The 14,064-nt window shown below is 45.1% G+C and overlaps 2 protein-coding genes across 3 annotated transcripts; one reads left to right on the top strand and one right to left on the bottom strand.

Annotated features, from left to right (window-relative positions):
* Positions 1 to 735: 735 nt before the first annotated feature.
* Positions 736 to 3,285, top strand: LOC121599218 (flocculation protein FLO11). Its single transcript, XM_041926850.1, has 3 exons — positions 736 to 1,162; positions 1,277 to 1,349; positions 1,454 to 3,285. Exons 1-3 carry the CDS (start codon positions 1,121 to 1,123, stop codon positions 2,608 to 2,610), a joined length of 1,272 nt encoding a protein of 423 aa, XP_041782784.1. The 5' UTR covers positions 736 to 1,120; the 3' UTR covers positions 2,611 to 3,285.
* A 1,096-nt stretch (positions 3,286 to 4,381) lies between these two features.
* LOC121599217 (ankyrin repeat domain-containing protein 13D) lies at positions 4,382 to 9,167 on the bottom strand. Of its 2 annotated transcripts, none has more exons than XM_041926848.1 (5): positions 8,709 to 9,165; positions 8,186 to 8,318; positions 7,018 to 8,112; positions 6,347 to 6,692; positions 4,382 to 4,764 (listed from the first exon to the last, which is right to left on the bottom strand). In XM_041926848.1, the coding sequence occupies exons 1-5, from the start codon at positions 8,805 to 8,807 to the stop codon at positions 4,488 to 4,490; spliced, it is 1,950 nt and encodes a 649-aa protein (XP_041782782.1). In that variant the 5' UTR covers positions 8,808 to 9,165; the 3' UTR covers positions 4,382 to 4,487. The 2 variants fall into 2 exon arrangements, with proteins under 2 accessions (XP_041782782.1, XP_041782783.1); XM_041926849.1 differs by having other exon boundaries at positions 4,671 to 5,932; positions 8,709 to 9,167.
* Positions 9,168 to 14,064: the final 4,897 nt, after the last annotated feature.

Raw genomic sequence — 14,064 nt, 5'->3', positions numbered from 1 at the left:
GATTGTACAGTAAATTGTGTGACATTTTGTATAATTCATGAATATTAAGGATTTAAAAATATACACATGAACACAAACAAAACAAATCCTGTTGTTTATTTCATCGATGACGCTTGCTTGAAAATAAAACACAAAGAAAAAAATCCCTGGCATCGTGACATAAGGAAGCTGCTTAGGCGCTGTTTGAAAGACCCACCTAGAACTTTGGTGCTGTTTATCTACTGGAAAAGGCGAATTAGAGCAGCGATCTTTAGCGTGCCAAAATGAGCTGCTTAAGCAATTCTGGCTATTTGGGACGGTGGCGCTTAGGTTAAGTTTAGAACTGGTTTTAACTGGTTCAAACTCGTTTGGACTTGACCGGACTCGTACGGACTCCCTTGGACTCGCTTGGATTGCCCGGACTTGCCGGACTCGCTTGGACTCGTCCGGAGTCTACGAGTCTGGAAGAGTTCAAGCGAGTCCGAACGAGTCCGGAATCGGATCGAGCATACTCCCAAAAATAGAAATTTATCCAGCATAAATGTGTTTCAAAACCAGCATACATTCAGGAAATCCCAAATTATTCAATCTAGCAGATGGTTTTTTAATGTTTGTACAAAAGCTAATTTAACACATAGTTTTACAAAATTAGAACTATTCTACTCCTTGATGAACTTCCCTTTTCTATCGCCACCCTGTGTCCCGCATAGAAAACTGTCATCGCAGATGACATCTACGCCGCCTGTCAAACTGATATTTTTGGACAACATTTTGCTTCTAGCAAAGATTGTGTGTGTGCCTCGAAGAACGCCAAAAATTTTAAAGCGCTCACATCGAAATCGGAGTGTTTTGTTTTGGTTTTACCTTTCCACGCAGAACAGCAGAACACCACACGCTTCGATCGGCACGGATTGAACCGGGCAATTACATCATCGTCCGTACGCCAGGGGAGGAAAGACCGCAAACTGCTGGTCGCCGTTCTTGCGAAGGTAGCAAGGAATCGGCGGAAAATTGATAAACTCAAAAGCCCCACAAGACGCACCGGAGATAAGCCTTTTCGAGCCTGGTGTGTGGGTTCGCTGGCTTACAGTTTGCGGCGTAGGAAGTGCCGTTGAGTGACTATTAACGTTGTCATCGAGCGATGCCTTCGAAAAAGAAAAAGTACAATGCACGCTTTCCGGCGGTAAGTGGCGCAGTATAGGGGGGCATCCGTCGCCGGTATTTGCTTTGATTGCTCCCGTTTGTGTGTGTGTTATGCTAATGTGTGTTGTTTTCACACTCCCTCTCTTCTTTGCAGGGTCGCATCAAAAAGATAATGCAAACGGACGAGGAGGTTGGAAAGGTGGCCCAGGCAGTGCCCGTCATAATCTATATCCTTTTCAACAAATGCTTTCATATTTTCTTTACCGTTGTGTTGGGCAATTTTTGCTCTCGGTTTTCCTTAACTCGCACCTTGCTTTCTCCGCCAGAGTACCTAGGACATTGGAGCTGTTCGTCGAATCGCTGCTAACGAAAACGCTCAAAATCACCAACGCCCGGAATGCCAAGACGCTCTCCCCATCTCACATGAAGCAGTGCATCATATCGGAGAGTCGGTTCGATTTTTTGCGCGACCTCGTAAAAAACATCCCCGACATGGGCATCAACGAGGAGCTGTCCGGGTCGGAAGCGGGCTACGGGAATGAAGGCACCTCGCCGGCCTCCACCTCTACCTCATCATCCTCCGCGTCCTACTCGAATGGTGGTGCGGCGGCGGCAACCGCATCGGCTTCGGCATCCCTCATCGCGGGTCATCACCACCACCTGCCGTACGAGATGGTACATCCGGCGTCGCTCCAGCGCTCCGAGTCGTACACACCGGCCACGGCATCCATTTCGCTACTGCCACAACACCACCACCACAACAGTCAGCCGTCACACGGCAAACGAGGCCTCAGCCAGGGTGGCAGCTTGAACTTCTACAAAGAGATACCGCTCGAGGGGACGGAGAGTCCACCGCCACCGAAGCTGAACCGGCTCAACTCGGCACCGGCCGGTGGTGCACCGACGACTCCGCTGTCCTTCAAGATCGATATATTACCAAACCTACCGGCCGGTAGCGCCACCACCGTGTCCAGCCCGGTCTCCAAACCCGTCTCGACCCACCAACCATCATCCGGTGCCATAACGCCACAGATTACGTACAACTTTGAACGACTCGCCGCAGCCGCCCCGTCGGCACCGTCCCTCGAACCGGTGATAAAGCTGGACTACTCGAACCTAAGATTACCGGCCACGTCCGCCTCCCCGCACGGGAGCCGATCGACCGGGCCCGTCCCGGTGCCGTCGTCATCCTCCTCCTCCCTGCAGCCTACGATCAAAATCGATCTCAGCAGCCTAGCAACCGGCGGCACTACCGCACTGTCCGGTGCAGATGGTGGTAGTCGGACGCCGAAAAAACTGACGGAAACAGGAGCAGGAGGGGCAGGAGGCAGCAAACAGTATGCATCACCCACGACCAGCACCGCAACCCTGGCCGCCAACTCTGCGGCCGTCCAAAGTCCGGTGGCATCGGCACTGACGGCACCACCACTATTCTCCGCCCTCTCGTCCACCATTCCGGGGATGGACGAGGATTATGACGACATTTAATTTACCGTCGGGTGTGGGCATACGCGGGTGTGTGGGAGCGAGAGATGCGTTACAGTTACAGCATTTATTAGTGGTTTTGCGTACCGTCCTTCCTCGCTAGCGTTTGTCCCTAAAGCTAATTGTCGCCTAAACCCAAACAGCCCAACTCAACCGTTGCTATGATGTGATGAGTGTAAATAGTACCAATTGTGTGTGTGTGTGGGCGTGTGTGTGTTCAAAAATCAAGCAATTGTGTTATGCGTCATGTCTGCCCACTTTCCCAGAAAGCAAACACCTCGGAAAGGATGAGAGACGGAGGGATACGTTTTACCAAACATTCAATAGGTTTCATGTAAAGCCTGTCAAGCAAAACGAAGAGAAGTAATAACAAAACGCAAAACAAAACACACACACACACTAAACCGGAAACTGTTGACACGGGGCCAGAAGCCTCGCGTCACACCGGATGATCCGGATGGTCGTACAAACGAACGGAAGAACGCGTACACACTGCGGGTTGCGTGTGTATGAGGTTTGGTTCGGTTTTTTCGTCTTTTTTTTTAAATTGGGCTTTCTGCACTCAATTTTCTTTGCCTTTAGAAGAAAAGCATACCACGTTAGCGCAGTAACTGTGAAATAAGATTGTATTAAAGCGTAAATTAAAGAAAACGGAAACAAGAAAAACAACAACCAAGACGCACGTGTTTTGATAGTTGACACCAATTTGATAGTCACAGAAAGAAAGAGGGTAGGCGTTAACGCGATTTAGACGGGTTTTTTGTCTGCTTCGGGGAAGCAGATTTGTACCAGAAGTATTAACGGAAACGGTATGTATGGGGGGGGGGGGGTTATTTTTGAATAATTACATTACGTGCTTTAGTCAAAGTAGTAGCTCCGGGAGTGAGACCAAAAAATCGCCTAAACATACTAAACAAAATAGTATAAATAGATAAAATTTATTGACTGTGATTATGAAGCGATTAGTATAAAATAGTTTTGTATTTCACTTTAGGGTTTTTGCTTTATCTTGGCTCTTACTTACTTACGCCTTTCAGGTAGTAGGTATAGTGTACATTAATTAACAGCTATCGAAAAACAGAAACAAAACGAAAAAAAATCATCCGCAAGATCAGCTTTGGCGCACGCATCAATTGGTTTGTTGTACCTGTATGAGCGCGTAGTTCATACGTACGTACATATAAATCTATGTAGGAAACATACCTCCTTTTCAATTGTTTTTTCCCTCTCTTTGTTGTGTGGGGTAAGTTTTTGTTTTGTTTGCGCGGGAACGGAAGGTTTTCTTTTCGAACCCGAATAATGGGAATGGGCGTAAAGATTTGCGTTTGCATTATTGCTCTATCGCATCACTTAATGTCACGGTACTAATAAATAAGAAGCTATTGGACGTTAAGAGTGGTTCTCATAAAGGGCCGCGATACTCACTAGGTAGGAGCAGCACCGGGGAGCAGCGTACCAATTGGTTTAAAGTGGGATCGGTTCGGGACAACTGACGCATGCGACCCACACTCCACACACGTTGTACTTTCCCTTTCGTGCGTGAGCGCTTGGCTTTGATAGGATGGTGCACCCTTTGGCGCATTTGTGTTCGTTCTGCGATACGTTGTGGTTAACTCGAATTAAATAATACGCACCGGGTCTAAATTCCATGCTACTACGCCCGTCTTCGCTTAGCACCTCGTAAGGGATGGGGATGAGGTTTCTGCACGTTGGAAGATGCACGCAGGGGTCTGTGTCTGCATAGGACTCCATTTCAATGTCACCCGTCGTTTCGTTTACAGTTGATCGATCGCATTCGATCACCTTCGTACGGAAGCATCTATTTTTTTCCACACCTTCACCAACGTCATCATAATCGCTTCGCCGCGGCCGTAGTGTCCCTATTTGTCCTGCAAGCTGAGCCGCAACACTTCCGCCAACATTTCTTCCTCCCGCCGGCGTTCCTCTTCGCGGCGCGTTTCCTCCTCCTGGCTCAGCTTGATTGCCAGCTCGAGGTTCGGGTCGAGATAGTCGGGCACGGAGTCGGGTTCGTCCGGCGAGGCATCCGCTGGACCACCCGGATGGTCGAGGGCTAGGGCGGGAGGGAGCGTGGAGGCGGCGGCGGCGGTCGCTGCGCTACTGCTTTGAAATCCGGTTATCAGTGATTCTTGCAAAGCTCTGTGAATTACACAACATAGAGAAGCGAACCATGGTGTGGGTTTTTTGTTGTTGTACTAGCAATACGGTTTTTTTGGGGGATTTTGAGGGGTTTTTTTACAGCAGCGAAATCGACTCACATATTTTGGGAGATGCAGATTATTCAATAGGAAGGGAAGGTGGAGAGTGGACCAGCATCTACGGCGGACAGTGTTTGTGAAGGGAGGGGGTTGGCAAATATACATTTCCTACACTGCGAGGCGAATTCAGTACACGAAGCGAAACATATTCATCAACGAAATGTAATTTGAGTGTAACACCGTAAAACATAAAGGATGCATAAGTGAGCACTAAAGCGTTATCATAAACAACATAGCCTAACAACAAATGAAATGTGTTACCGGGTAGAATAAATAAGTTTACTTAAATGCTTGATTAGATGCGCTACATAATTGTGCTTGACTTACAAGACACATAATAAATAATTTGTTCATTACATCACAAAGTTCTGCTCGTACTCTGTTTGCAGCAGCAGCGGCCTGACTCATCCGCTTTCCTACAGAGGCAGGGCGCAACAGAGAATAGTCGATGGCGACGAAGGGAGCAGTACAACGCATGGTACATACACGTAAAAATGATCGTTAGGCAACGTGGACAAAATATGCGAAATCGTTACTATGGCGATGTGGCGGCCTACGCACCACTACATGTATGCAAACGCACACAGTCAGTAGTACACATGATGGTGGTGGAGGAGGAGTCTGTGCACGGAGATTCTTGTCAATTGACCATAGGAACGTGTCGTTTCTATTTGCAACGTGTATGCCTGGTGGACAGTAATTTAGAACTATGGAATTCGAAATCAAATTTGACACTAAATTGTTAAACAATTTTCTGGTGGGATGGTTTGATAAATCAGACACAGGGGAATGTGTGTTTTGTGTGCCCTCCTTTCGTTGATCACTACACAAAAGCTTACACAAAAGTTTGCTTTGATAAAAAGTACTTTTAAGCAGTGACGCACACGCACACAATAACACACATTTAAAAAGCGCGTATAGCGAAAGCTGATTAACTTTTGGAAAACAAATTCTTTAGCGGACTTCTAGCGATGGAAGTGGGCAGCATGCCACCCATCAGTGAGTTTCCCGATTTTTTCGTCTCGGGTGAGGTCGCTCGACCAGAGGAACTACGGGGATGTTATGCGGGAAAACGGACACGACAGTCGACAATTACAGGAATGTTCGCGAAAGCATGATGTTGCATTAAAGCATTTAAAAAAATGGACGCAACAGGGATTTTAGTGTAAAAAAAACATGTGTGCGTTTTTAGATTGGTTAAAAAATAGAAAAAGAGAAAAGAATAGAAACGGAGAGAGAGTATTAAAAATCCGGGATTTTAGTTTTGAGTTAAAAAAAGGGAAGAAGGTTTTGAGTGAGGATCGAAAAACACAAAACGATTAGAAAAAAAAGTAGAATCAAACAGGTAAGATGAACAGATCTTCTAAATCTATGCAGTGAACGGGTATACTGGACCAAACATTTCAAACAATCTTTTCCCCAAAACTTCACAGTTACCACTCCCGGCAGCACCCTTTCCATACCTTTGCAGCTGCTCGTCCTCGTAGTACAGCGGTGTCAGTGGTCTCGGCGCTTTGAGTGCCTCCCAAATGTCCACCTTGTCGTTCTCGCTGCCCGAATCGACCAGGCTCTGCTGGATGGCGAACTGCATCAGCTCGTCCTCGTCCTCGAACGTGAGCTGCTGCCGGAAGTCGGCGATGCCCCGACGGACACCGTACCCGCTTGGCGCTTCGAAGCACGCGTCATCGATCACGCACGTTACCCGCTCGTCGCTTTCGCGGATATGGCTGACATGCGGGACCGGGTTTTCGATCGCAAAAACGTTCCCAAACGTGACGACCGCATTCAGCACGTGGAAGAGTGGAATTTCTAAAAACAAAAGTGAAGACATCCGATTAGTATGATTGAACAGACCCGGCATTACAGGGTTTCCCACGATTTATAGGTCGGTTCTCATCAATTTTTGGTGGGTTCTCATATTTTGTTGGTGCGTTCCCACGATTTTTCGGTCGTTTCGCAGAATTTTTTGGTCCAATTGTATTGATATCCAATCGGAAAATACCAATAAATTATGGGAACGAACCAAAAATCTATGGGATACGACCAAAAAATCGTGGGAACGCAACAAAAAATCATGGGAACTGACCAATAAATCGTGGGAAACCCTGTATTACGTGTCGTACGAAAATCGTACCAATTTTAACGGGAAATCCGGACGGCAGCTGCATTGTAATAAAGTCCTTCAGCTTCGACACGTGCGGGCTGGCCATCGTGGACATGAGGTCCAGTATCGGCAGCACCTGCTCCTGCAGCTTGATCGGGAACTCTTCGCTCAGCCAGATGTTGGCCTTAAACATTTGCTCTTTGGCAGTGATTCGCTTTGGTTTACCGACGTCTCGCCCGTTCAGGTCCACGTCAGAGAAGTACTCTTCGGCCGACGGTGCCGCATCCTGCGCGGTGCCACTGCACTCGCCCTCCGCTCCGTCCGGCGTGCGATCCTCCGAACCATTGTTACACGGCGACGACGGGGCACTGGGCGGCGGCTGCTCTCCTCCCCTAAGCGCACTTGTACTCGAACCGGCCACCGCCGCATGGTCGTAGTCTTCCTCCGTCATGCCGAGGAAGTGCTGTAGCGGGGTGCGGGAGTTTTTCACCCTCGCCTGCTCACTGCCCAAGTGTTCGTTGCGGGTGCGCGTGATAAACTTCACGTTGCTCGCCCCGTACACCTTGCACTCGTACCCGTTGATGGATTCGACCTTCTCGCTGCGCCACCCCCAGAAGCCGGACTTGTTCCGCTCGAAGCTGATCTTGTCCATGTCGATGTGGTTGCAGATGACCGGGGCCTGCAGGCGCAGGTTCACCGCCTCCCGGCTCGGCCGGATGCCGTCGATGTTTTCGTCCTCGATGTTGCGCATGTGCTCGACCGACACCTCGCCCGTGTCGTGATCGATCTCGATCATGCTCGCCGTCTTCGATTGGCCCTTGTAGATGTAGCTCCGGTTGCCCCGCTGCCAGGTGTTGTTGTCGAAGCCGAGCAGCGTCGTGTCGATGCGCACGTTCGAGCCTCGCTTGAACACCTTGTACGTGTCGCTCGGGCAGACGCGCGACATTAGCGGCACCCAGCTGGTGAATTCCCACTTCATCTCGATGTAAAAGTCGGGCGTGTCCTGCAGGTGCTGCAGCAGCTGGGGCACGTGCGAAACGCGCTTGATGTGCCGTTGCAGATCACGCACCTCCAGGATGGCGGTCAGAATGTTCGGATCACCGGAGCAGACGGCTTCCTGTACGACTGGGAGGAGCAAAAAAGCAAAGGCGAGTGAGTGAGCATAAAGCAGAGTTTGGTCGGGGCGCGCGCAACATACCTGACCATCCGTCACATTCGACGTTGGCGTTACATTTAGCGGCCAGCAGCGCTTTGACGCATTCCAGGTGACACAGTTTTACCGCCAGCATTAGCGGTGTTCGACCCCGTGGATCCAGCTTTTCCAGGTCATGCTAAAACGGCAGTGAGCGGGTGAGGGTGAAAAATGAGAAAATATCACCGTCAGAGGGGAGAGGGAAAAAAGCGAGAAAATAGAAACATTTCCACACCGATCAATGTGCGTCTCGGGGGAAATCAGTTGAATGATTCATTAATTTTGTGGCCCCCACCTCCCCCCTCTCCATGGCGTGATTATTTGTTTTCGCACACAAAACGGCTGCCCATTGTTGTTACCGGTCTAATCGAATTAGACCGCGACCGCGAGGACACTAATTAGATTAATCACATTTTTTCGTGCCAACGTATGCCTTCTACTGAGGGCATCCTGTGTAAGGGTGGGAGGCTATCCAACCCACATTCGTCCCGGAAGAGGAGCACTTGTTTTCCGTTGTTTCCGTTCTTACCGTTTTCTCGCCGATGGCTTGCTGCAGCTCCTGATAATCATTATTCCACACGTGCCAATGGATGGGAAAGTTTTCCTTGATCTTATCGATGGTTATCATTTTCGGACCGGACCGTCGCACTATCACTCAGCACTCGACTCTAGCAAATCTTGGCAGCCAAATGCATCAAACACGGTGCAGCGTACGCCACAGTGGCCACAATAACAAAAGATGGGAAGCACTGGCGACCGAGATTGTCGGTGTTGTATCACGGAAACTGGAAGCTTTGCCTTGCCGATTGATTTTCGGTTGGTGGAAGATTGGGACAGACGATTGCACTGTTGCTCCGCTGCAGTGCCGTTGCTAGTGTCCGGGAAGTGAGGAAAGAATAATTATGGAAAACAGGATAGATTTTTGCGTCCGAGGAAAGTTTTTTTTTCTCTTCTCTGTGCAGCGAATACCCAAGTACCGAATTCGAGCCGTCAATGATGACAGCTGGTTTGCTTTGCGTTTGCTGTCATGCGCTGATCGCTGTTGTGCAGCTGTACGGCAGCTTCAAGAGAGCGTGTGAGCTGCATGTTAGTCGAAGACGCCGTTTTTGGTTTCAGTCAAGTCAAGAACAAAAATAAAAAGAAAGAGATATACATAGGAAAATATAGGGATATCTAATGGGTTATTTATTAGAATAACTTAGAATTAGAAGGGGTGGACCCGTGGTACAGTCGTCAATTCGAACAACTCAATAACATGCCCGTCATGGGTTCAAGCCCAGAATGGACCGTAGCAAGGATTGATTATCCTGTATAGGCCGGCATGTCCAAGTACGACGTTACGTCAAATAGAAGAAGATTAGAATAAACAAAAATTTATTTAGTAAAACAAAAATTACAAAAAAGTGTTTAACCCTGTCACTGGCAAAAACATATTTGATATAAACAAATATGGAGGCTTATAAGTCACTGAAAGCCAACCCCACAAGTAGTGTGGTACAGGCAGGCCTTGACCGACAACGGTTGTTGAGCCAAAGAGAAGAAGAAGAAGAACTTTACATAATATTCACAGCAAAATGGCCCTACAAGTTTTGAAAACTGTATATTTCTAACATATTTTTATCAGAATTGTTGCATGAGTAATTAAAAAGATAAAGGAGTTTCCATTTGAATAAAAATCGTAAGCAGACTATTAATCGACCACAGCACGATTTTTCTATTGAAAAATTCTATCAATGCGACTATTTATCTGACACATATTTTCCCTCCACCTACGTTCATTTTACTGCTCTAATTTAATTTGATCTTCTATAAGTCAACGCAGATCCTGGCATATGCTGATAATATAGATATCATTGGTCTGCTATTCTCCTATGTAGCAGAAGCCTACCAAGCGATCGAGTAAGCGACAGAGAAATTTTGATTGCAGATAAACGAGGCAAAGACCAAACTGATGGTGGCAACAGACACGTACAGACACGTGAACGTACTTTTGAAGTTGTCCCACAATTCACCTATCTTGGGTCAAAGGTCAGTAAGTAAGTAAGTAAGTAAGTAAGTAAGTAAGTAAGTAAGTAAGTAAGTAAGTAAGTAAGTAAGTAAGTAAGTAAATAAGTAAGTAAGTAAGTAAGTAAGTAAGTAAGTAAGTAAGTAAGTAAGTAAGTAAGTAAGTAAGTAAGTAAGTAAGTAAGTAAGTAAGTAAGTAAGTAAGTAAGTAAGTAAGTAAGTAAGTAAGTAAGTAAGTAAGTAAGTAAGTAAGTAAGTAAGTAAGTAAGTAAGTAAGTAAGTAAGTAAGTAAGTAAGTAAGTAAGTAAGTAAGTAAGTAAGTAAGTAAGTAAGTAAGTAAGTAAGTAAGTAAGTAAGTAAGTAAGTAAGTAAGTAAGTAAGTAAGTAAGTAAGTAAGTAAGTAAGTAGTAAGTAAGTAAGTAAGTAAGTAAGTAAGTAAGTAAGTAAGTAAGTAAGTAAGTAAAGTAAGTAAGTAAGTAAGTAAGTAAGTAAGTAAGTAAGTAAGTAATTAAGTAAGTAAGTAAGTAAGTAAGTAAGTAAGTTCTCCTTAAGAATGTCTGTCTTACTACGGGTAATTTATAAGTCACTCATTGCTAAACCCATTTGTGGTACCAAGCTACGCCAAATAAGCAACAAAAAAAAATCATTTTGCTATGGCCTATCCACCCGAACACACACCGTACAACTGTGGCTTTGGATATTATTTACTCTGATTAATATGCCATGCGTCAAATGGTTGTCCACTGCCTTCCGCATTATCCCAGAACGAACAGACATTAGTTTTCCTATAATCAACCCGCACAAATCGTCAACCGCTGTTCAGCATTAGAACGGTTTGGCGTCGCGTGTTGAGTGTATGCGTAATGGCCCGAATGGAGCTTAAAACAAACAAACCGAAAGCGAACCGTTGAGATTCAAATTTCAATCACTCAATTTAGGTGCCGAGTTTTCGGGCACACTATCTCTACCACTTCGTCGAGCTGATAAAAGCGAGACGCGATTGATGCGCTGATCAATCTAGAAACGGGTTCAGTATGTTTCATTTGCTTTCGTTTTCCATTTGCTGTTTATGCGGTTGTTTTTTATTATTTCCTTCGTCTCAGCATCAGTTTTATTTTCTAAACGTCTAAATCACAGATGATGCGGTGGGGTTTAATTGAAAGTTAAATTGTTTTCTACCCCTTTCACCTGCCCATCTTTATAGAGCTTTTTAGGATAATCGAGCAGCAACGCAGCAATGTTAACACGCTAGCCAATAGCAATCGATCGAGGCATCGGAACACGTGTTCGAAACAATTGGCACACTCTTTCTTGCAGAACCTTTCTCGATCGCACAGCTTTCTCTATCAGGCCATCGGTAGCGGAACTATCGCCGACGCGGGGACGTGAGCAGATTGTTGTAAAGCTGTTAACTCTTTTTTTCTTCTGTCTGTTGTTGGTGCGTGTCCACGCATCGATGATCCTACAAGAAGTTTCTTCGAACGCAATTCGCATTTCTTGGTTGGTGAATTAATTTGCAAGTTGAAATCGATAAACCGGCTGTCTAGTGGGCAGTTCGTGGGCATTTGCTTATGTGAAGGAGCTTAGCCTCGTTGTAGGAGAGAAACGGGCCGTTTAGTTTATTTTACATTAACAATGATGCGTAATTAGTTTTGTAATGTATAGTGAAACCTTTGTCGATATTTTATTTAAATTAACTTATTATACAAATCTTTAAGCAATTTTGAAGAAAAAATCAAAGCTTTATATTTTCTGTTTTAAGTTACTTTATGACCTTAGGTTAAATCAGGAAACAAACAGAATAAACCATAAAGTAAAACATAATTTCACTCATTGGCTATTTTATTTCATTTTTTTGTAAATGAACATCTTTATGAATGGATTAGTATGGCAGGGAACATTTATTGACAAACCGTTGCCAACATGAGCCATATTCTCTCAAACGTTCAAACGAGAGAGGTGTTCGCTCTCCATGTGTGTTTCTCAATTTCTGCTGAGCTCGGCACAAAGAGAGTGGCTGATGCGTACTAGCCTACAGGTGTATCGTAAAGGTGCAGGGCCTTTAGGTCTCTTTGTCCAATGTTTGGGTTTGATGTTCAGAAGATAAGATACGATAATTCTTTGTTCTAATACCAGCTTGCATCAAGTGATTTCCAAAACAGAAATCATTATTATTTTTCTCCGATTCTTTTTGAGCTTATATTATAAGACATCATAGAACTGTTTTGTTAAAAATAAGTTACATTCACTTCTAGAAAAGATTCATTTAATTTCATCTTATTTATTACTCTCTTATAACGAACATCCATTTTAACACGTTTTTAGCATAAGGAATAAATCTAAATGTTTTGAAATTACCCAACGCAGAAAAACATATTCTTGCATTATGAGTAACATATTTTGATTTCAAATTATATGGATACATTGTGAAAAAATACAATTGGTACAAATTGATTCATTAAGAGCACATAATTGGTAAATCATCTTTGTTACTTGCTGATGTAGGCGAGAATTTCATTATATAAAATCAATTTATGTATAGCGGCTCACAGCTCAAGAAGTATCGCATGAGATCTTTCTAGAGAACGAGAGTATGATTAACGAGTTATTTTTACAATGGTTACAATAAATTAATGAAGATTTGACAATTATACAAAAGCAGGCCTGGTAAATGGGATGGATATAATGTTTGAAGAAAACGATCTAGTATACATAGCAACAGGTTCTAGAGAAAGGTGCCGAAAAGAAAGGAATCAGTCTGGTAATGGATCTACGAGAGGAAGGTTAACAATAAATATTAAAACTTGAAAAATCTTGAAAAAATTATAAGGCAGGTCAAAACTATTGATAATTATGGAAAATCGTATCATCATAATTCCAACAAACCGAGTCAAGGTACGGTTCTTTTAGGTTTACCCGCCATTTTTTTTCAAACACATCCCACCACCACTGAAGCAAGTCGCGAGCGATTTCATGGAGCCCGTCTCTAGGGGCCCGGTATCGTCCGAGGGTTGTTTCATAGTCTTTCCAACTGTTGCTTTCGCAGGGTGCTTGCTGTTCAACTGCGCGGTCCATTGCGTTCAAACGAACCGTTGTTTTGGTCGGCATCGGCAAATCGGCATTTAATTCGCGAGCGTTAACACACGATACAGTACCAAAACCAAGCTACAAGACGGAGCGAACCATTCGCGGCGATAGTGTTTGAAGCTTTGTGGGTCAGTGACGTGTGATCGAGCATTTGTATGGTTTCCAGTACGAGCTAGAAATATCGCAGAGTGAAAAAAAATCTATCGCTTATAAATCAAGAACCCCCCAAAGACACAGCTTCCAGCGAGAGTTGTTTGTCGTCAGTGCGTTAGAGCGCGTCACGTTGCGCACAAAATAGCGCCGCGTTTGCGGTGGGAAGGGGGCGTCGGGTGGAAAATGTAGAACAGCTCGGCGGGAGCAAACAAACACGAAAAATAAACCGCGTGTGGATAGTGACACAAACACACACGCACAGTGCGAGTAAAAAGAACCCGACTGCTTGCATGGTGGCGTTCGAATACGACAAATGACACAAAATCATGTTGTTCATCGTCACGGGACGAATAATCTGCTAATCGGTTGCTGATGAAAATCTGTCCACTTTTTTCGTGTGTGTTGAAAAGAGTGCTTCGGCAGCGGCATCCATCGCTCGATCAAAGGAAGCATTGTGTGTAGACGGTTGCTGTACTCGCTTTCCGTTCGTCTCATTTTACTGAGTGCAAACAAAACAGCAAAAATAAAACGTACAAGTTCATCGTGTTTAATTGCAGACCAACATAGTGGAAATAAAAGCAAAAACCTCCGTGCGAAAGCGAAATTGGAGAAAATCCCCTGCGCGTCACGCTGTCATTTGA

This window comes from Anopheles merus, chromosome 3L (assembly GCF_017562075.2).
Source record: "Anopheles merus strain MAF chromosome 3L, AmerM5.1, whole genome shotgun sequence".
Classification (NCBI taxonomy): domain Eukaryota; kingdom Metazoa; phylum Arthropoda; class Insecta; order Diptera; family Culicidae; genus Anopheles; species Anopheles merus.
The sequence above is the reverse complement of the archived record's forward strand: the minus strand, read 5'-3'. Positions and strand labels throughout refer to the sequence as shown.